Source organism: Myxocyprinus asiaticus, chromosome 35, assembly GCF_019703515.2.
Source record: "Myxocyprinus asiaticus isolate MX2 ecotype Aquarium Trade chromosome 35, UBuf_Myxa_2, whole genome shotgun sequence".
NCBI classification, from domain to species: domain Eukaryota; kingdom Metazoa; phylum Chordata; class Actinopteri; order Cypriniformes; family Catostomidae; genus Myxocyprinus; species Myxocyprinus asiaticus.
Genome location: NC_059378.1, coordinates 38900827 through 38922434, shown reverse-complemented (window position 1 = coordinate 38922434; position 21608 = coordinate 38900827). Strand labels below are relative to the sequence as shown.

At 36.9% G+C, this 21608-nt stretch overlaps 1 protein-coding gene across 1 annotated transcript in view; it reads left to right on the top strand.

Moving 5' to 3' along the window:
- Positions 1-21278, top strand: part of LOC127426020 (multiple epidermal growth factor-like domains protein 6) — a 147403-nt gene extending 126125 nt beyond the window's left edge. The window contains exons 26-38 of the mRNA XM_051672449.1: positions 569-697; positions 4542-4670; positions 6371-6499; positions 9697-9825; positions 11070-11201; positions 15045-15173; positions 15455-15547; positions 15663-15791; positions 17487-17615; positions 17690-17818; positions 18077-18205; positions 18325-18453; positions 18881-21278. Coding sequence (XP_051528409.1) covers positions 569-697; positions 4542-4670; positions 6371-6499; positions 9697-9825; positions 11070-11201; positions 15045-15173; positions 15455-15547; positions 15663-15791; positions 17487-17615; positions 17690-17818; positions 18077-18205; positions 18325-18453; positions 18881-18945 — 1580 coding nt within the window. The 3' untranslated portion in view covers positions 18946-21278. The remainder of the gene's footprint in view (positions 1-568; positions 698-4541; positions 4671-6370; positions 6500-9696; positions 9826-11069; positions 11202-15044; positions 15174-15454; positions 15548-15662; positions 15792-17486; positions 17616-17689; positions 17819-18076; positions 18206-18324; positions 18454-18880) is intronic.
- Positions 21279-21608: the final 330 nt, after the last annotated feature.

Sequence of the window (21608 nt, the reverse complement as noted above, 5' to 3'; positions counted from 1 at the left end):
ATTTTGTAGTAATGAACAACCACTATAGGCTTTTTGAATGCCAGATACCAATATCTAGATTGCAGAAAGCTGATATAAACATTGATATATGCAATATAATTTTATAATGGCAAATGAAAGAATTTACTGAAATATGTACTGAAATACCCCTCTAAAGTATTTGTAAACAGAAAATGCATTGACAATGCTTTTGGTGGATTGTGGACTTCAAACAATACCCCCCCATAATCAAAACAAACAAGTACAACCCCCGCCCCCCGCCCCCCTCATTATTTATACCATGATCAATGGAGACATGCAAATGCTTCACGTTGCAACCCCCCCATCTAATGCTCAGTGGTAGGAACATGATGGACACCCTTAAATGTAAATAGGTCAGCAAAGTCGACTACTCTTACAGAAAATCGGCATTTTTCAAGTCACTATTGGGCCTGTATACTTTACTTGAAATATCTTAAACATTAGATGATAGATTATTATGTCTGTAGTTTAGAACATGGACTAGTTATGTTGTGGTTAAGAGATGCAGTGGGCTATTCTCTTTTTTTTTTTTGTTCTTTTTTTCCAGAATGTTCTCCAGGTTTCTACGGGGTGGCCTGTGCTCAGAGGTGTCTGTGCCAGAATGGTGGTGTGTGTGACCCTGTGGAGGGCCGATGCTTTTGCCCCAGAGGCTGGACGGGCACCGCCTGTGAACTGGGTGAGTGAGACCGAGAGAGACTGGTCTTGGTTTTATGCTCGTTGTTACAGCAACACATTACAACATTCAGTGCATTTGACACCACATTTGGTTTAGCTAGCAATGTGTCAAACTAATCTGCTTGGATCAGATGATATTTTATTTGCTTTGAGACAAATACCTGGAATTTTCAGACAGTCTGTTTGTTCTACTTTTAGTCTGAGATTTGATTTAAGTAAATACTCCACGTGTAATATGTACGCTGGTAAGTTTAATTGACATAAGAAAGTAATGTGTACTGACAGGGAACATTGGATTCCTGTGCTGACTCTGTGGAAAATAAATTTTAGACAAAGTAATGTAGATTCATTGTATTTCTGGTTCACTTTGTAGTTTATTTTGACTAAAAACCTCCCACATAGAAAGACAGAGCATCTAACTGATTTGTAAAATAACAACCACAGTTTTGTATTATGTCCCGTTTTAGTGCAAGGTTACCAGAAGTCAATACCACAATAATTGATCGACAGTCTGGAAAAATGTAAATAATTTGCCTGTGTCTAGTTTAACATGATAACACAAAAAAATTGACACGTTGCTTCCGAAAGTTCATGTACGCTGAAATCAACCCTGTTCAGCCGAATGGTGCCATCCCCCATCAGACATATTTGTATCAGTTTGAGCATGCACACATTTCCCTCTAGTGCTACTGATAGCCGAACAACCTCCGAGACACAGGTTCTGGTCCTGTGGGAACCATGAAGTTATCACATTCACATAAAATATGGTGAGGACGTGTTGGAAATTGCATTTTCGCACTGAAATTACATTTTTACTCCACTGAAAGATAGGTTTAGGGTTGTGGTTGGAGGGCAACCAATAGTGGACTTTGCCGATACCGATAACTAAGGTGGTGGAAAAGGCTGATAACCAATTAATATAATTTCAAATAGATTTTTAGAATGTTAAAAAAAATTCTTAGTCTTTCTGTAGTATGACGGGCACTGACATAGAAGTCCAAAATGACTAAAATCCCAAATGCAGTTTATTGTGGAACCAAAATCTCAGAAATGACCAGAAGAAAATTTAGATAAAATTATCACTGAAGTGAGGATAGAAATATGGATGAATATTGTCAATGGTGAAAGATTTAGATACAGCAAATCCCCACGAGGTCTCAGTGATTTCACCTCTACAGGCCGCTGTTATATTGTACAAATAAGCCGTTCTAACAGCAGAATCCATCAGTGCCACCACAGAGGAACACGGAGAATAATAATAAAAAAACTATCGGTAACTAAAGGCTAGATTTTGCAGATAAAAAAGAAAGAAAGAAAGAAAGAAAAGAAGAAAAACCTGTGCCCATACGTTCAACAACACTTCCAGCTTCAGCCACTGGGGGAAGTGATCCAAATTTGAGTAAACACAGACCGATCTAAGCTGAAGAAATTCACAGTGTGATCAGTCTTACTTGCAGGGTTGGGGAGTAATGGAATACATGTAACGGGATTACATTTTTAAAGTACAAAATATTACTAACTGTATACCACTAAAGCTATAATTTAAATAGTTGGTAATTAGAATACCATCAAACAAAAATAATTTTTATTACTGTAGAGATTTCTTTGCATTTTATTTTCATTTGTTTCATTTAATATTTAGTCTATTTAGATGGAAAACATACATCCATTTAAATGATGTGATCTGAGGAGCATTTGAACAGTGGTGAAACACTTTCTTATGATGTGTTACATTCACATGGTTTTGAGTGAAATGGTGGATATGACATCATTGAGGAACTTCCCCTTGGGAGCTTAATAGAGGAGCTACAGCATGTTTCTACAGCTTAACAGAAAACAGAAACACTTTTGAAAAATGAAACATAAATACACAATTCCAAGGCTATATGGTTTGTCAATGTTTTTATGCAGTTAGGGTACTTTTATAAGAATAAAGGATGTTTATATGAGAAATGCTAACCAATGTAGCCTTTAGCATCATATAGAATGCTACAAATCATTCTATGAACAGAATACACTTACCATCAGAAAAAGACGTTGTTGTATACACTCTGGGGTTTTGAAGTGAGTTTGAAGCTGCAGAAATAGTTAACCTTGTGTAAATTGTCATGTGAACATTTAGCTTTATGCTAAGCTAAATTGCTATTTCTAGCCTTTACATACATTTGTTTTTTTTACAAAGCCTGATCATATTTTATAATAATTCTATAAAGAAAATGTGTGTTCTGCAAAAATCTGCAAAAGTTGTTTTTTTTTTTTTAAATCTACACATCCCCAAGATAAGGAAACAACTTTTGGCAAAAATCTGATTCTTAAAATCCACTATCGGCTGCCCTTCAGTCACAACCCTAAATCCATCTGTCAGTGGAGTAAAAATTTAATTTCAGTGCAAAAATGCAACTTCCAACTTTCAACACGTTTATAGAAAAAATAAGTGAACAAATCTGCCAGAGCTAAAGCAGAAATGATCCAAAGCATTTTGATTATGTTACTGACCTTGAGTAATATAACTAAAGATACGAATTATAGATTCTGTAATCTATACTGGGATACATTTTAAAAGATACCTTCCCAACCCTGCTTACTATTTCTACAGAAAGCACTGAAGGAAGTTTTGGAAATGAGTGAAGACCTTCTGTCCGTCCAAAAGTACAGATTATTTTACAGGCATCATTTAGAAAACAAATCGGACTACACACTTCTGCTCAAAAATATGTACTAGGGCTGGGCGATAGGACGATGTAATCGGATATCGACGATGTCTTACAAATATCCCAATGCCTATTTTGACACTCACTGACAGACGATGATTGACAATATTAGTCTGTTGTCGTAGACGAATACTTGCATGATGGTAAATGGGGCCATTGCAGACGGTAAATATTTGGATTTGGGTAAGTGGCTATATATACGACTTTTTGATCGCCTGGTTATTTTAATTGTTTTTTTTGTTTTTGTTTTTCTTTTAAAGTCCTGGACAGTTTTGTGTACAATATGCATTAGACAGTCAATGAACGTACTGTGGTCATGCTGTCTGATGCGGATTCTACTCTGGACTAGGAAATGGCTGTTGACAGAGTTTTAACTGCAGTAATGGATCTCAATGCGATGATCTGTGGTCAGTTGTTGCATGTAACTCAGGAAGCAAATGAGTTATTCTGATTGCCAGACATTACATCATATATTTAGTGTCTTGCTGGTCTTTCAGTATTTGTAAGCTCAGGTAACAGACATTTAGCAGTTTTGCAGACCGCAGATGGTTTTCCACACACTTTGACTGGTTTAGTCATTCCGTATGTCTGCTGTTTGCCCTGTAAACATCTCAGCAAGATCTTCTTTACCTCCTCTCACCTCATAATAATTATGACCAATGCTTGGGGGTGCAAGTTTATTCACGTTTAATGAGAGCAGACTGCCTCACATGCTCTGAACTATGTGAGCAATGATATGGAAATTCATTTAGTCTCAGAGATGAAGCAATTTCACCAAACAGAAAAATAAAATATGTTTCAAACTCTTCCCCCATCTTCTATTGTTCATTGGCGGACTACAAATTGACAAATTATCTGGCTACTGTGTCTGAAATGTTTAGTTTCTAATAAGTACAGTAATTTGTTTATTATAGAAGTGTAGAACATGACTAATCCAATCAGATTTTAGTTCCGGAACTATCTGTTTTATAATAAAAAAAATTGACTGTTAAATTAAAGTTATTGAAACAAGGGAACTTTCCCAAGAGGGTCTACATTTAAGAAATTTCTTGACTCTTTTTTGGTTTTTTTTATAGGCATTTTCATGATATTTTGTTTCTTTGTTCCTGTGTGTCTATGTGTGTGTACTCTCAGAATGTCCTGCAGGTCGGTTCGGGTCAGACTGTCAGGACAGGTGCGAGTGTAAGAACGGAGGTCGGTGTGACAGACAGACGGGTCAGTGTGTTTGTCAGCCGGGCTGGACCGGAGAACACTGCGAGAATGGTAAGAACAAAACCGGAGAGATCTGAAGACCCCATGAAATCATAATTGGAGTTTTTTGGCTTTTGGTCCATATCTGTTAGCTTTGAGCTCATCTGTATAATAGTGTACTCCTAGAAGTTGCAAAAAGAAACTTTATCAGACATACAGATTTAATATGTAAAGTCTTTCTTTTCTGGGAAAATGCACCGAACTCGGGAGCAAATTTACACTGGCAGGCCAGAAGTTTGGAATAATGTACAGATTTTGATGTTTCAGAAGGAAATTGGTACTTTAATTCACCAAAGCGGCATTCAACTGATCACAAAGTATAGTCAGGACATTGCTGATGTAAAAAACAGCACCATCACTATTTGAAAAAAGTGATTTTCGATCAAATCTAGACAGGCCCCATTTACAGCAGCCATCACTCCAACACCTTATCCTTGAGTACTCATGCTAAATTGCTAATCTGGTACTAGAAAATCACTTGCCATTATATCAAACACAGTTGAAAGCTATTTGGTTTGTTAAATGAAGCTTAACATTGTCTTTGTGTTTGTTTTTGAGTTGCCACAGTATGCAATAGACTGGCATGTCTTAAGGTCAATATTAGGTCAAAAATGGCAAAAAAAGAAACAGCTTTCTCTAGAAACTCATCAGTCAATCGTTGTTTTGAGGAATGAAGGCTATACAATGCTTGAAATTGCCAAAAAACTGAAGATTTCATACAAATGTGTACACTACAGTCTTCAAAGACAAAGGACAACTGCCTCTAACAAGGACAGAAAGAGATGTGGAAGACCAGATGTACAACTAAACAAGAGGATAAGTACATCAGAGTCTCTAGTTTGAGAAATAGACGCCTCACATGTCCTCAGCTGACAGCTTCATTGAATTCTACCCGCTCAACACCAGTTTCATGTACAACAGTAAAGAGAAGACTCAGGGGTGCAGGCCTTATGGGAAGAATTGCAAAGAAAAAGCCACTTTTGAAACAGAAAAACTAAAAGAAAAGGTTCGAGTGGGCAAAGAAACACAGACATTGGACAACAGATAATTGGAAAAGAGTGTTATGGATCTTAACCCCATTGAGCTTCTATGGGATCAGCTAGACTGTAAGGTGTGTGAGAAGTGCCTGACAAGACAGCCACATCTATAGCAAGTGCTACAGGAAGTGTGGGGTGAAATGTCACCTGAGTATCTGGACAAACTGACAGCTAGAATGCCAAAGATCTGCAAAGCTGTCATTGCTGCACGTGGAGGATTTTGTGATGAGAACTCTTTGAAGTAGTTTAAGTAATTTGTAATAGTAATTTTTCACATTATTAATGTCCTGACTATACATTGTGATCAACTGAATACCACTTTGGTGAATAAAAGTAACAATTTCTTTCCATAAGAGCAAAATCTGTACATTATTCCAATCTTTTGGCCGCCAGTGTATGTCCAATCAAATGCTCTCTAAAATGAGAATGTCCCTCCCCTTAATACAACCTGCCATGAACTAGCAATAACAAGTAGCCTTTTTACTGTATTTAGTCTTTGTTAAATTCTGTTTAGAACTTATATTGACGCAGATGCTTTTGGCTCCTTCTAATGGTCAAGTATAGAATAATTTAAATGATTTAATGTCAGGATATTGAAATCTTGGACTTTACAATCAACAAAAGTCCTCATTAGGTTTCCACCGTGATATCTGTTTGTGTGTGTATTTTTGTCAGTGTGTGTATCGGGGCAGTTTGGATTGGGCTGTGAGGGTCAGTGCGAGTGTGAGCACAGCGCCCCCTGTCATCATGTGAGCGGGGTGTGTTTATGTCCTGCAGGATGGAGAGGAAGACGCTGTGAGAAAGGTTAGTTTGCTAATATTCAGTTCAATGTGAATTTATTTTCTAATGTCCAGGATGTAGGACAACACTTTTATGAATGTTGCTCTTTACATTTGACATATATGTCCAGTTATTACATGACTCTCTGAAATAATTGATTCTGATTAGTCAATTACAGCATGCTGTGGTCATATATGTCCACTATACTATATAATTGACATTTGTCAAGGGCAACTGATTTCCTACTAGCTTTGCTAGTCTTTGTTTTCTTACATAATAAAATAACATCAACTCAAATTAATATTTTATGTCTATTTGTACATGTCAGCTGATTATATATATATATATATATATATATATATATATATATATATATATATATATATATATATATATAAAAAGAAGAAAATAACAATACATTTTATTTGTAATGTGCTTTTCTCATACCAAAGTCCTACAACATAAGTATGTACTAGGGATGGGCATTTTGGTCATTTTGTCTACTCGAGTACACGGACTAATTACTCGTCGAGTACTCAAGGGGCAATGACATGTATATATAATAACATGACAAACGTCTTTGGCTGCTGCGTTGTGTCTTGTTGTTCCAGTGTATCATCTATTCATTATTATAGGCTGTTATAAAATAATCTGTTAAAAAATGTTGAAAAGATTGCATAATCAAAATATAATGCATCATATTTTGTCATTATGTGAAGATTCGCTGCCCATCTCAATGAAAGAATGTGCACAACGCGCGTCTATCTGTTCTTCTTTCAGGTTTTATCGTGATTGTCTGAACCGTCTATTTTCAAATCACTTTCAGTTTTGAAGACGCTGTATTCTGTTCCATTTAGCTGCGCTCTGTCTAGCTGTTTGAAACACTCGCCTGCTGTATATGCGCTGAGTCCACTGCCACACGCGCCTGGTGTGTGTGTGTGTGTGTCCAAGTGTTCGCTTCTGTGGGAAAGCCACAGTGCTCCGTATTGTTGCTGTGATAATTCATGAAGCATTCCATTCAACTCAGAGAGTTGGAATTTCCACCTTTCAACTGGGGAAAGTTCAACGGCATTACACTTTATATTGGACATCTAACTTGGAACTGGTGCGGAAATCTTCAACTCCCATTTCAACGAGATGCAGGTGTGCGTTACATCACGCAAACATTTCGGCACCCAGGGCAGGGAGGTTTACAGTCAGTGACAAACATTCTCTTTTATTAAATAATATCCATTAACGAGTACATTAAATGATAATAAAACTTGTTTAGCAAACGTTTTGCAGAGACAGGTGTTCAAAACACGGTTAATTACACTCTCTTTTTATGATCGTAACGATAGCATTGCAGCGTCATATATCAGTTTGGTTGCTATGAGACTTCTCTGACAATCAATGTACCCCTCAAAATCACAACGTAATCAATCTCAAAATTAAAAATAAGCTCCCTCTTTGACACGTTTGTGTTTAGTTGTCAGGTAATTGTCACGGAATTTCAAATTAAGTGAAAAGTCACATCATGCATGATCACCATCGATCATCGTTTTAATGATCGATCATTGCTGTCACGTCCGAGTACTCGAGTACTCATGCCCATCCCTAGTATATACATGTACATACTGTATTTATACATATACATACACATATATACATATAGCACAGAAAAATAAGCACAACACTGAGGAAAATGAAAATGAATAAATCTCCTGGTATAATATAAAATAAACAACAACAACAACAAATGTACAACAAAGCAGAAAAAAGTACATAATATAATAAGAGAACATGACAATAAGCAAGAAAATAAATATAATAAAACAGCAATTACAAGATCACCCGGTTGAGGTTTAATTTGTCATTTTAATTTGCAGTTTTTTTTAAGAGTGTAAACAGACTCAGTTCATACAGTAGATGTCTGTTGTTTTGAATATACGATATATTGTTGACCATATTGGTATTGGGCATTATTTTTATTAATTATCAGTATCGGTCTGATTAGGCAAATATTAGAAGCAGATAACATCAGTGCTTATTTTATCCAATTCAAACAGTATACTCTTTGTCTATGCCACATTTCAAAAGCCCCCAAAAGTTATGTTTTTTCTCATGTACATTGTGATTCCTGATTTCACTTAAAGGTGCAGTATGTAAGATTCAGAAACCCTTGTTATTAATGACACCTGTGGCCGTTAAGTGAACTGCAGCCAGCTACCTGTTGCTCATGCTCGCGCTCGTGCACACACTCCATAAAAACGACATAATGTACAAAACGACTGAACGTGATTCACCGGCATCATGCTGACAGATGAGGTAGAATAATTAAAATTACACAGTTATGATTGTTTTACTACAAACTTTGAGACTAAACTAAAACTACTTATCAGCTAACATAGCATACTGATACACACATACAGCTACATACTACCGAACTATACCAGACAGATTACTGTTGCACTGTTATGTTGCACTATTGTATGTTTTGTATGTCATATGTTGTACTACGATCAAGAAACCATCGTATTCTGTATACCTGACTTTTAGTATAAAGAGAAGATTGTTGAAATTATTTGAAAGAAATGTCCTGCCGACGTTCACTCTAGTTTTTGCTCGACAACGATCACGTTCCCGCTTAGCCAGACGGGGTTCAGTAGATAAATGTTATAAACTGTATTGTTTAGCTTACTCTGAGTTTGTGTAGGAGTCGGTGTTGTGCTGGGAGCCGGACGTTTGCTGGATTCCATCTCTAAGATAACATTACCTAGTTTTGCAGTTTGTTGTCGCTGTTGAATAGCGGAAGAGAAGCTATTACTGTCTGAGGCAAGGCTCTCAGGAGCGCGCATAAACGTCACATCCTTTGTATTTTTCTGGCAAAACCGACCCGCTCTCTTCACATGAAAATCAGTATACAGGCTTTAATAGGCAATCTAGGAAGTCCGGGAAGGGCTTTTTAAGTTGCGCTACAAGCCGTTCACACATTGGCAAAAAAAAGGTGAATATTACAAGAAAATTGTAACATACTGCACCTTTAAGCAAGAAGGTAAAAATCTTCTTAAAAAAGACAAAACATATTGAACATATCAGATCCTTCACATTGATTTTTAGAAATAACATAAAAAAAACCCCATCAAATTATTTCTGGGCTATTGGTCAAATTTTTGCCTTCACACTTGTTTGAGTATTTGTATCTGTAATGGCTGTTTGTCCATGTATTTTGTATCGCTCAGCATGTCTGCCGGGCTCATACGGTCAGAACTGTCTGCAGCACTGTTCCTGCCTGCAGGGCACTTCATGTCATCATATCACAGGAGACTGCAGCTGCCCGCCTGGGTACACAGGCAACGGCTGCGAACAGAGTGAGTGATGCTAAATAAACTGAACTGAGAGGCTAAAATTTGGGGTTTATAAGATTTTTCTAAAAGTTGCTCCATGAGGATATGAGGAAATATCGGTCGACTTCACTGTTACTGCATGAAATTGTAAAATATTTATTTTTAGGTTTAATGCAATACCAATACAACAAAATGCAAACACTATGCTGTTATATGCCAGTTTACAAATAGATTAGAGGTTAAGGTCACACTTTATATTAGGTGACCTTAACTACTATGTTGGGTGGGTTTATGAGTAAGGGTAGGGTTAGAGTTAGGATTAGGGGTTAGAGTTAGGTTTTGAGGTAAGGGTTTGGTTAGGGTTAGGGGTAAAGTTAACAGTGAAACTGCAAATGTAATTAAATGCAACAACATGTATGTACATAATAAGTATGTTGTATCAAATGATTAAGTACATAGTAGTTAAGGCCACCTAATATAAAAAGGTTGACTGATAATTAATTTTTGCCATTACTGATAACTAAGGGGAGTCAATAATCAATAATTCAGCCAATCGTCTTTTAAAATCGAATCTTGTTCATAGTCTTTCCGTGACAGGGCCCATACATACAGACTACAAGAGTCCAAATTGAATAAAAATCCCGAATGCAGTTTATTCAACCAAAATCCCTTTAATAACTATGGAAATAAAAGAGATGTAATGCATAACGTGGGACTTTTAACCATAAACAATACCGAAATTCACAGGGACTCTTATTTTGAAATGTCTGCGCTACCAGCTCACACAAACAGATATGGGAAACAAAAACTGTGTCCCAAATGATGCACTATACACTATGCACTTACAGAATAAACAGTGCACTCTGCCATGTTGTGTATGAATATTCAAAGTGTAGTATCATCTCACATGGAACACTTAACAGTTTTTTACTAAATGGAACTAACTTCTACTATGTACGGCAAGCCGCGAGAGTATGAACTTTACACAGTTTTGACGGTTGAAAAAGTGCGTCATCCGGGTACACATAGTATCGGATACATACTACTTGCATTACTTACACTTCAAAATGATGTAGAATAGTGCAGAAGTGTGTGGTTTGGGATAACAAATTTGATCAGTTGTTTATCCGGTACTTTTTCCTTTTCTCTGTGAACTTGAAATCAGCATAAACTCAATAATCAATAAAGTTCATGTAAATACACATTCAAAAATGTCTGTTTTATATGTGTCTTTTGTTGTAATGAATCATGTGTGTTTGTCTCATCAGTCTGTCTGCCTGGCACGTTTGGCATCAACTGTAATCAGGTGTGCCAGTGTTCAGAGAGAAACCAGCTATGCCACCCAGTGACTGGAGTGTGTTACTGCGCGCCAGGATTCACAGGACCAACGTGTGAAAAGGGTTAAGTGACACTTTAAAACAAAGTACAAAACATTTAGATCACATTTGGGGGGGGGGGGGGGGGGGGGGGTTAATAGTTAAGCCTATATGTGAGAATGTTTGAGGGTCAATTACATGACGTCTATTAAATTATTCAAAAATATATAAAAAATGCCATTTGCACAAAACAAATATTGGATACACCTCTACTATGATGAACATGCTTTCAGTTTCTGAGTTCAAAGTCATGTTGATTTTTTCTTTTGTTTATGTTGACAAAAAAACATAAAAGAGAGAGGACACCCTCATGACGGAGTGTGAAGTTTAAAAAAAAAAAAACAATCTTATATTTTATCATTTTTATGAAAAGGCACACTTTTTTCAGGTCATGTGGTGTAACCCTGAGAAAACTTCTTGATATTCTTGACTCATAATATCATAATATTTAAAAATAAATAAAGTTTTACTTGAAACACGTGTTTGAAAACTTTTTTTAAATTAATGATTAAGTTGTGTACACTAAATGTGCAAGCAAAGTAAAACCTTTTACCTGATGGTTACACCACATGACATTTTTAAAGTCATTTAATAAAAAAAATAAATTTGTAGAAAGTGCTATAAATGTTTTTCAAAAATGTATAAAACCAGGATGGATACAAAGATTACATTTCTACAAACTTGACGCATGTTTTAAACCTTTTTTCCCCACTGCGGATAACCTTATTTACAGTACGTAGCCCCAAAGAGGACAGGGTGGGAAATAATTTTGCATTCCCTCGTACATTTACCATGGTTTTACTACAGTAACCCTATTGTAACCTTGATATTCGTAGTAAAACCATAGTAATAATACAGGAAAACAAAATCTATGGTAATAAAAATCATAATTTATTATGGTTTTACTACAAATACCATGGTAAAACCATAGGAACCACAAGATTAACCATGGTTAATCTATAGTAAAACCATCATTACTACAGTGGCAAGAAAAAGTATGTGAACCCTTTGCAATTAGATGTTTTTCTGCGTTAATTGGTCATAAAATGTGATCTCATCTTCATCAAAGTCACAACTATAGACAAAGCACAATGTGCTTAAGCTAATAACACAAAAACAATTATAATTTTAAAGTCTTTTTATTGAACACATCCCATTAAACATTTACAGTGCTGTGGAAAAAGTAAATGAACCTCTAGGCTAAAGACGTCAACAAAAGCTAATTAGAGTCAGGGGTTGGCAAACCTGGCATCCAATAAATTAAACTAGATTGAAGGTGTGGGTTAGAGCTACTTTGACTTATAAAAAGCATTCAAACATTTTGAGTTTGCTATTCACAAGAAGCATCTGCTGACGTGGACCATGCCTCGCAAAAAAAGAGATCTCAGAAGACCTACGATCAAGAATTGTTGCTTTGCATAAAGCTGGAAAGTATTATAAAGTTATTTTGAAGAGCTTAGATATTCATCTGTCCACAGTTAGACAAACTGTCTATAAATAGAGATGATTTAGTACTGTGGCTACTCTCCCTAGAACTGGCTGTCCAGACAAGATGACTCAAAGGACACACAGCAGAATGCTGAATGAGATAAAAAAGTACCCCTAGAGTGACAGCTAAAGACTTGAAGGAATCACTGGAACTTGTTAACATCTCTGTTCATGAGTCTACTATACAGAAAACACTAAACAGGCATGGTGACCATGACAGGACACCATGAAGGAAGCCGCTGCTTTCCAACAAAAACATTGCTGCACACCTGAAGTTTTCCAAAGACCACCTTGACACTCAACAGCGCTACTGGGAAAATGTTTTGTGGACTAAAGGAAATTGTGAAACTAAGGTTGAATTGTTTGGGAAGAACATGCAGCACTACAAATGGCATAAAAAGGGCACCGCATACCAACATGAAAACATCATCCTAACGGTGAAGTACGGTGGTGGGAGCATCATGATTTGGGGCTGCTTCGAGGCCTGGACCGCCTGCCATCATCGAGGGGAAAATTAATTCCCAAGTTTATCAAGATATCCTACAGGATAATGTCAGGGTGGCTGTGCACCAGCTGACGCTCAGTAGAAGTTAAGTGATGCAGCAGGACAATGACCCTAATCATTGAAGTAAATCCACAACAGAATGACTTAAAAAAAAGAAAATCCACCTCTTGGAATGGCCCAGTCAGAGCACAGACCTTAACCCAATAGAGATGCTGTGGAATGACCTCAAGAGAGCCGCTCACACCAGACATCCTGAGAATATGGCTGAGCTGAAGCAGTTCTGTAAGGAAGAATAGTCTACGTTCCTTCTGAACGTTGTGCAGGTCTAATCCGCAGCTACAGGAAACACTTGGTTGAGGTTATTGCTGGCAAAGGAGGATCGACCAGTTATTAAATCCAAGGATTCACTTACTTTTTCCACAGCAGTGTGAATGTTTAATGGGATGTGTTCAATAAAGACATGAAAGATTATAATTGTTTGTGTGTTGTTATCTTAAGCACATTGAGTTTGTCTATACTTGTGACTTGTGAAGATGAGTTTTAGACGATGATTTTAAGACCAATTCATACAGAAAACCAGCTAATTCCAAAGGGTTCACATACTTTTTCTTGACACTGTATATGGATACAGTATCCTGTATTAAAACCATGGTTTCCACCAAAAACAAAACATGGTTAGCATACAACAGTCATGGTTATTACAATATTAATGACAAATTAAGTTCAGTGAGGAAACTCTGTGTTGCAGGCTGATAGGTCACCCGGGCACACCTTGCTACGTTAAACAATCAGAACCCCTTTTTTCCTAATCAAATTATATATAACCTGCCTATGCATCGTAGCGGCACGGTAACAAGCAGCATTTCTCAAGACTCCTGCAGTCATAATTTTCGCTTGTTTTCCCACCGCCATGCCTCATCTCGAGCTTCAGATCCAGAAAGTCCCTTTGCCTAGAAGATCGGGGAGCTGATCGAGTATCGTACAAGATCCTGGAATCCCTATCTGCAAACACACCGAAGGAAATCTTCCAGGCATGCCCGAGCCTACTAGGCCGAGTGTTAACATCTCAACGGTGACGCCGATCTACCCACACTGCCGCTAAATGCAACATATAAACTGCAGCTGACGAAGCGATTATGTTATCGAAAGATCTCATAGACGAGCAAGACAGCATTATTTTAGAGCATTATTTTAGAATGCTATTACAGGCAGCTATCACCAGAGTCCTTATAAAGGGAGCCTACTAATTCAGCTAACACAGCAGTCTACTGTCAACTATGGGTGCTACGCTGGAGAGGAGATAAAGGTCTTTCTTCGGGTATATGTCGTCGAAGAGTATATAAAAGATCTCCGGCGTCACCTGCAGGGACCGCGGGGGTCCTTCGGCTGTGATGCCACGACAGTAGCAAATCCTTTATCTACAGCTGTATGATTCCTTCTGCAGTAGCATACCACCATCCTTCGTAGGAGATTTTAGCAGATCTTGAGGCCCCCTGGAAGTGTGCCGAGGCTCCTTAGTCCCCACCCCAGGTTGAGAACCACTGTTTTAGATGCAGTTATTCCACCTTTTCGGGGTCGGTCTAGAGTCTTCCCTTGCAGAAACTCTTGCTGCTAGGCAATGGTAAATTTATTGCGAGAGAACATAAAGCTATTTCAGTAAAACAAATTCCCACCCTGTCCTCTAAGGGGCTCCATACGTATTTGCCAATAAGCCTTAAAGTATTTTGGTTTCATTAATATGATTTAGAGCTACTTCAACCAAATGTTATTTCACTATAATACTTGTTTTAATGTAATGTTTTTAAATAATATTTGTACTGTACAGATTATTATCAGATGAAGTATCTTATTTTTGGTGTTCTATTGATCTGTAGAGTGTGATGAGGGTTTGTATGGACCGGACTGTGTGTATCAGTGTCAGTGTTTGAACAGTGGAGTCTGTCTTCCTGCCTCGGGCACTTGTGAATGTTCACCCGGCTTCATCGGTGCCCGCTGCAATCTCAGTAAGTCTCTGTCCAGCAGAAGCTTTGTCTCTCATAGATTGTACTGTAATGAAAAGTTGCTTAGTTCTTTGTAAATTATCAACAAGCCTTTTGTTTATATATATATATATATATATATATATATATATATATATATACTGTATATATTAGTCTTTAAAAATAAGTTAGACCAGATTATTTGGTACATATTAGATTTGATTGACTGTACACTATCCTGCTTTTATAACACTTCAAGTTTTGTTGCTGCTTATGTTTAATCATCCTTTCCCACTCTCTTTCAGCATGTCCAACCGGACGCTATGGGCATGACTGTGCCCGTGTGGCAGTCTGTGGAAAGGGAGCGAGAAACAATCCGGTCACAGGCAGATGTGATTGTGTGTTAGGACGCCACGGAGACGACTGTGATCAAGGTGAACTTGAAATACAAGTGTTGAAACATTGGCATGATTTGTAAGAGCAGATATATAAATGTGTGTGTGTGTGTTTTAGGTTGTGCTGCAGGCTGGTTTGGACCGGATTGCTCTCAGCGCTGTGACTGCAGTAATAGAGGTCTGTGTGACACGGTCTCAGGAAACTGCTCATGTGGTCTCGGGTGGACTGGACAGCATTGTGAGAGAGGTGATTCATATGAGCTTACTGATCTCTATATGATAAATGTCACTAATCTTCTTGCAAAGTAAAAAAAAGATGCTGAATAAACAAACGATTTATACTAGCTGAGAAAAGTCCAGTAGAGGTGACATCAGATTTATATAAGGAAATTTGTCGACACTTTTTAAAGGCTTTCGTTAATAAATATTATGATTCTTAACAGATCAGTAGCTTATGAACATTTAAATATGAATTATGGGAATTATTATACTGTTGCAAAAAACATGTTTTCATATTTAAATGGATTAGTGGTGACGTGCCCTCAAATTCTGTATTGTGTTAATAGAATTTGGTGGTAAAAATGACACCGATGTAAATAAAATGTTTAACATTTTTTAAATAAAACAGCCTTCTCCTTTGTCTTGCTAAGGCTAATTTTATAGCTAGCATTTTATGTATCTTAAATAAATACAATGAAATAATATTTTCAAATGTTTTGCATAATTTGGTAAAATTACAGCTTGATTGGAAATTACAGCTAATAAAATATGTATTTTATTAATGCCTAATAAGTGATATTTACATAGATTTTTCTGTTTTCTTCAAACATCACTTGTTGCATATTTCGAAAGTTTTGTTGACTTTCACTTGATAAATGACTTGTCTATTTAAGTGCTATGTGAAATACTTTTATATTAATATTTCTACCACATTACCTCTAGGTGGCGTTAATTTGCGAAATGGATGTTTTCAGGCCTTATTTTGTTATTTTATGAAATTGATAGTGTTCAATGAAAATTTCAGATTCTAAGCTTTAAAATGATACCACACTGACTTATGTATCCGGGGACTTTAACGTTTTAAGCATAAACATATTTTTCGCAATATAAGCACTCCCCCTCTGGACCCGCTGGCGGTCTCTTTATACAGCTCGAACCAGTCTGGCCATTCGTTGACCTCTCTCATCAACAAGGCGTTTTCGTCCACAGAAGTGCCTGGTTGTTTTTCACACCATTCTCTTTAAATTCTAGAGACTGTTGTGTGTGAAACTCCCAGGAGATCAGCAGTTACAGAAATACTCAAACCAGCCCATCTGGCACCAACAATCATGCCACGGTCCAAATCACTGAGATCACATTTTTTCCCCATTCTGATGGTTGATGTGAACATTAACTGAAGCTGCTGACATGTATCTGCATGATTTTATGCATTACACTGCTGCCACATGATTGGCTGATTAGATAATCACATGAATAAGTAGGTATACAGGTTTTCCTAAAAAATTGGCCGGTGAGCGTTTCATAAAATAAAATAAGGCCTAAAAACATCCACGTTGCAAATAAGCGCCACCTAGAGGTAACGCTGTAGAAATATTATTATGAATTTAAAATTATTTCACTTAGCACTTAAATAGACAATTTATATATCAAATGAAAGCTCTTATTCTCGGGAATGCAACTGTACATTAATTTTGTCGCCTTAATACCACAGTTCAAAATTTTCAAAAGAATCACAAAGTGAAATATGATTTCTGTAAGTCATCAAATACAAATGTCTGTTTTATGCGCCGAACACTGCTGCTGTAAGCCCCAAATAGTTAAAACTTTATATTTGCTCTACCTTAGGCAGTTTTCTACAAAATGAGCCATTTTTATTTAGTAGCTGGTGTAACTGTCTGTAATCTGTGTGTGTGTGTGTGTGTGTGTGTGTGTGTGTGTGTAGAATGTCCTCAGGGCAGGTATGGTCCTGATTGTGCACTGGAGTGTGTGTGTCAGAACAACAGCACTTGTGACCGAATAACAGGAACCTGCCAATGTAAACCGGGTTATTATGGACAGCGTTGTGAACATGGTGAGCTTCATACACACTTGAGCTTTAACACAAAGCTTTTAAACCACAGATTTAATGGTCTTTGTGTGTTTCAGTGTGTCCTGCTGGCCTGTATGGGCTGCAGTGTCAGCAGCAGTGTGACTGTGTTAATGGTGCATCATGTCACCAGAGTTCAGGTCATTGTCTCTGTACCGCTGGATTTCATGGTACTCGCTGTGAGAGAGGTAAGATCCTCATCCCAAACATCATTAAACACAAAGATACACCCAAAAATACAAATTCTGTCATCATTTACTCACCCTCATGTTGTTCCAAACCCGTATGACTTTCTTTCCCCCGTGGAACACAAATGGAGATGTTAGGCAGAATGTTGGCCTCTTTTATTCACTTTTTTATGGAATTCTTGCTCACAAATTTTCATACATTATTTTTCCTACATTTCTTCAGTGCACTTTTGTCTGAGAGCTTCATTTCTTTCTCAGAATGTGAGCAGGGCACATTTGGTCAGAATTGCTCCCAGTCATGTGACTGTGCGGAAGGCACACCGTGTGACCCGGTGAGCGGCATGTGTATCTGTACATCAGGAAAGACTGGAGCCAGGTGTGACAGCAGTGAGTCCAGATAACTTTACATATCGTTTCATCTGATTATATCAATTAAATCAGATTAGTCCTGAAACCATCTCTTAAAATGCTTTTATGTTTGATCGGTGCATGCATTTGATGAACAGATTGCAGTATGAACCGGTACGGTCCTGACTGTGCTCTGACGTGTGAATGTGAATATGGAGCTCAGTGTGACAGTAGAAATGGACGCTGCACGTGTCTAAATGGCTGGATTGGTCTCACATGTTCAGAACGTAAAGTATTCCTTATTGTTTGGCACTATATTATTATTATGATGATATGTGATATTGTACTTGACACTAAGGTCATCCCAAAACCCTTATGTCTAAAAAATACACTGTTACTGTAATCCATGTTCCAAATATTTCTATAATAACTAATGTAAAAACAGTAAATGTGATAAGATGCTAATATAACAATAATAAAATGACAATATTCTGTCAAATGTAAATGAGTGAATCAAGAAATGTCCAGGTCATGAAATAATGTCACAATGCACAAAATCCCATTTAAAAACAGGCTTCATTTTATGGAAGCAATATTTAATCATTTATTTTTGTTGTGTAATATGACCTGGAAATTTCATTATGAGATTCACCTGCAATATTTTAAGTGTGACCCAATATACCATGATCGGATTGGTTGTAACCGTTTGTATAGGTGGATCTCCGCTGCTTGACCACAGAAGTTTAGGAGAGCATCCGTCACAGTCCAACTACTCATGAGTCCAAATCAAGCACAGTTGTATTTAAGATTTGATTAAAGTTTCTTCTGGACCAATAGGAACCTCTTTAGCGTTTGCTGGACGTGAAACTGACAAAGGCACACTAAAATGCAGACTTTTGAAGACTGCGATGGCCGTGACTCAGCAGTGCACTTGCAGAGGTGCTGAGACTAATAAAACTGCTGAAAACCGAAAAAATCCCATTGAAAAGGAAGCTATGAGCAGCAATGAAAGCAGTGAACGCATTTCAAAGACACAGCTGCACTTACCTTGACTGAACACCAGTGCTGCAGCGCAAAGTCTTTTGTTGGCTGTAGTTCATACTTGATCATTTTTTTAAGTGTTCTTTCAGGGTATGTTTTCACAATGCCTGTGTTAAAAGTACTGTTGTGATATGAATGGTTTTTTATTTGGATTCCCATTTGAAGCAGACTGTTAAAGAGGAAAAAAAAGTGAAGTGCCTTTTCGTTTTAATAACTTGTGTAAAGGTTTTTGGTGCTACAATTAGTTTGTCGCTCTAAAACTCTTTTCCTGGATTTAGTTAGTTCACCTACATATTTAAATTCTGTCTAAAGCAACATTTTATACAATTTAATTTGAACCTTCTGAGACCCGAGCGTGACTGCTGTGTGCATTTGCCATTCCCCTTTGTGATTTGTAACTAGTAGCACCTAATAAACATGCAATATATATATATATATAACATCAGAAATTTGCATAATTCTGATTCAAAGTAATGGCCAGCATCATCCAATCAATCACTGCCAATCATGTTAAAATAAAATGACACATTATAAATTCTGAATCTATGTACTGATTATAATTGTCACATGTCTGTCAAACATGTTGAGTGGTCCAAACATCATCTGCAGCCTGAAACTGAACTTTTGATCAGGAAGTTTGGATTGAATGCACTTGGCTTCATAGGAAAGCTATAGGATGCTCCCTTGCTCCCTATTTAGCAAAAGACTTAACCTCCAGTATGCTGTCTGTCTGCACTGGTCTCAGAACATTTCTAAATGCACCTTATTTTCATTCTAACTCCATATAAATCCTCTGAAAGCAACCCCATTAATTCTCAATGTGATAATGCAGTGAATATAGGATATTTTAATGAAAATGAGCCTATAGTCCATGTACGTGGTCATTGTGTTTAACAGCGTGTAAATTGATGACATTTTTAAAATGGCATATCAGATGATACTAGAGACTGTAATATTTTGACTCAAACAGGTTTTAATGTAAAAACTTAATTAGGTTTCTTACCTGATGTAGTTTTCTCCCAAAGACAAACTCAGCTGATATTGGCGCCATGTTGTTTTGTCACATGACTCAGTGCATCGAAAGTTTAACCCTTTACTGACAGCCCAGAGTCTCCTGAACTGAGATCAGTCAGTTTAAATGAAATTAAGCGTAGCCTATAGCGAAGCCAAAATGTAATGTCCACGTGTACGTGGGGTCTCAGGAGGTTAAAATAAAATTCCTGTATCATCACTCAGTACAAAATATGTTTACTAACTGCATAAAATTAACATTCTTTAACATTATCAATCTGTATTGGTTGTACCTCTATGACAGTCTGTAACATCTGATAAATGTCTTTATGTGGATGTAATTAAGATATTTAAATGTATACCTGAGGTGACTTACAGTTTTTATATATGGTGCTATATTGGCCTTTAATTAAGGAAGGGCATGTTTATGAAATATATAATACCAGAAAACGTTGGGAGCTACTTATTTTTATTTTTTTGGGCCTATTTCTGTTGTATCATTTCTATCTGTTCAGTTTAGCCTTTTTTGACACGTGATTTGTATAAAGTTGGGATTATTTATATTTTGTAAAATATAAATGTGTGAAATGCAATGTAAAACAGAATGCAATGATCAGTGTTGGGTGTAATCTGATTAAAAAGTAGTTACTGTAATCCAAGTTTGTCAAGAAGTAGTGTAACATTACAGATACTGACTTTCAATTATTTGCTTTCACGTACATTACCTGGGTTATGCACATAACTAAATATTCCCATAGAATACATTTAAAGGATTAATTATGTTCATATGTATGACTGTTTGCATTTCTGTGAAAGTTTAAGAGACACTAACGAGTCACTGTAAGGGAGAAATGCGATGTGCTGAGTGTGTGACAATGAACAAGGAAATATACTGTAGACGTTATTTTGAATTCGCAGAGTGGGAAAACATGTTTTTGTTAAGAATGTTTAAGAAAGTAGTTATTTAAAAGTAGAGTAATTAGTAATGTGATAATTTCCCCTATAAAGTAACGAATAGTGTAATCAGACTACAATTTTAGAGAAGTAATTAAGAAATGGATTACTGGATTACTAATAAAGATGTTGAAAATCACTGCCGATATTTATTCAGTTTCATTTGTCGCACAGGAAATGGAAGGACAAAAGCCAATATTCTCCTGTCCTACATAAATGGGAAACTTCAGAAAAGCACAAACAAACATGTAGAACACTATTTAAGAAAAGACACAAAGAGTTTGCTTTTCATTGTCATTGTTTTATAGTTCTCATTTCATAGATACTGGCGCTGTACATATCTAAATTCAGATTCAAGCACAATGCAGTCAGCAAATGCCTTTCAATGAGAATAAACAGAAACAAAAAGGCTGAAGTGAGCACAACCATGAATACT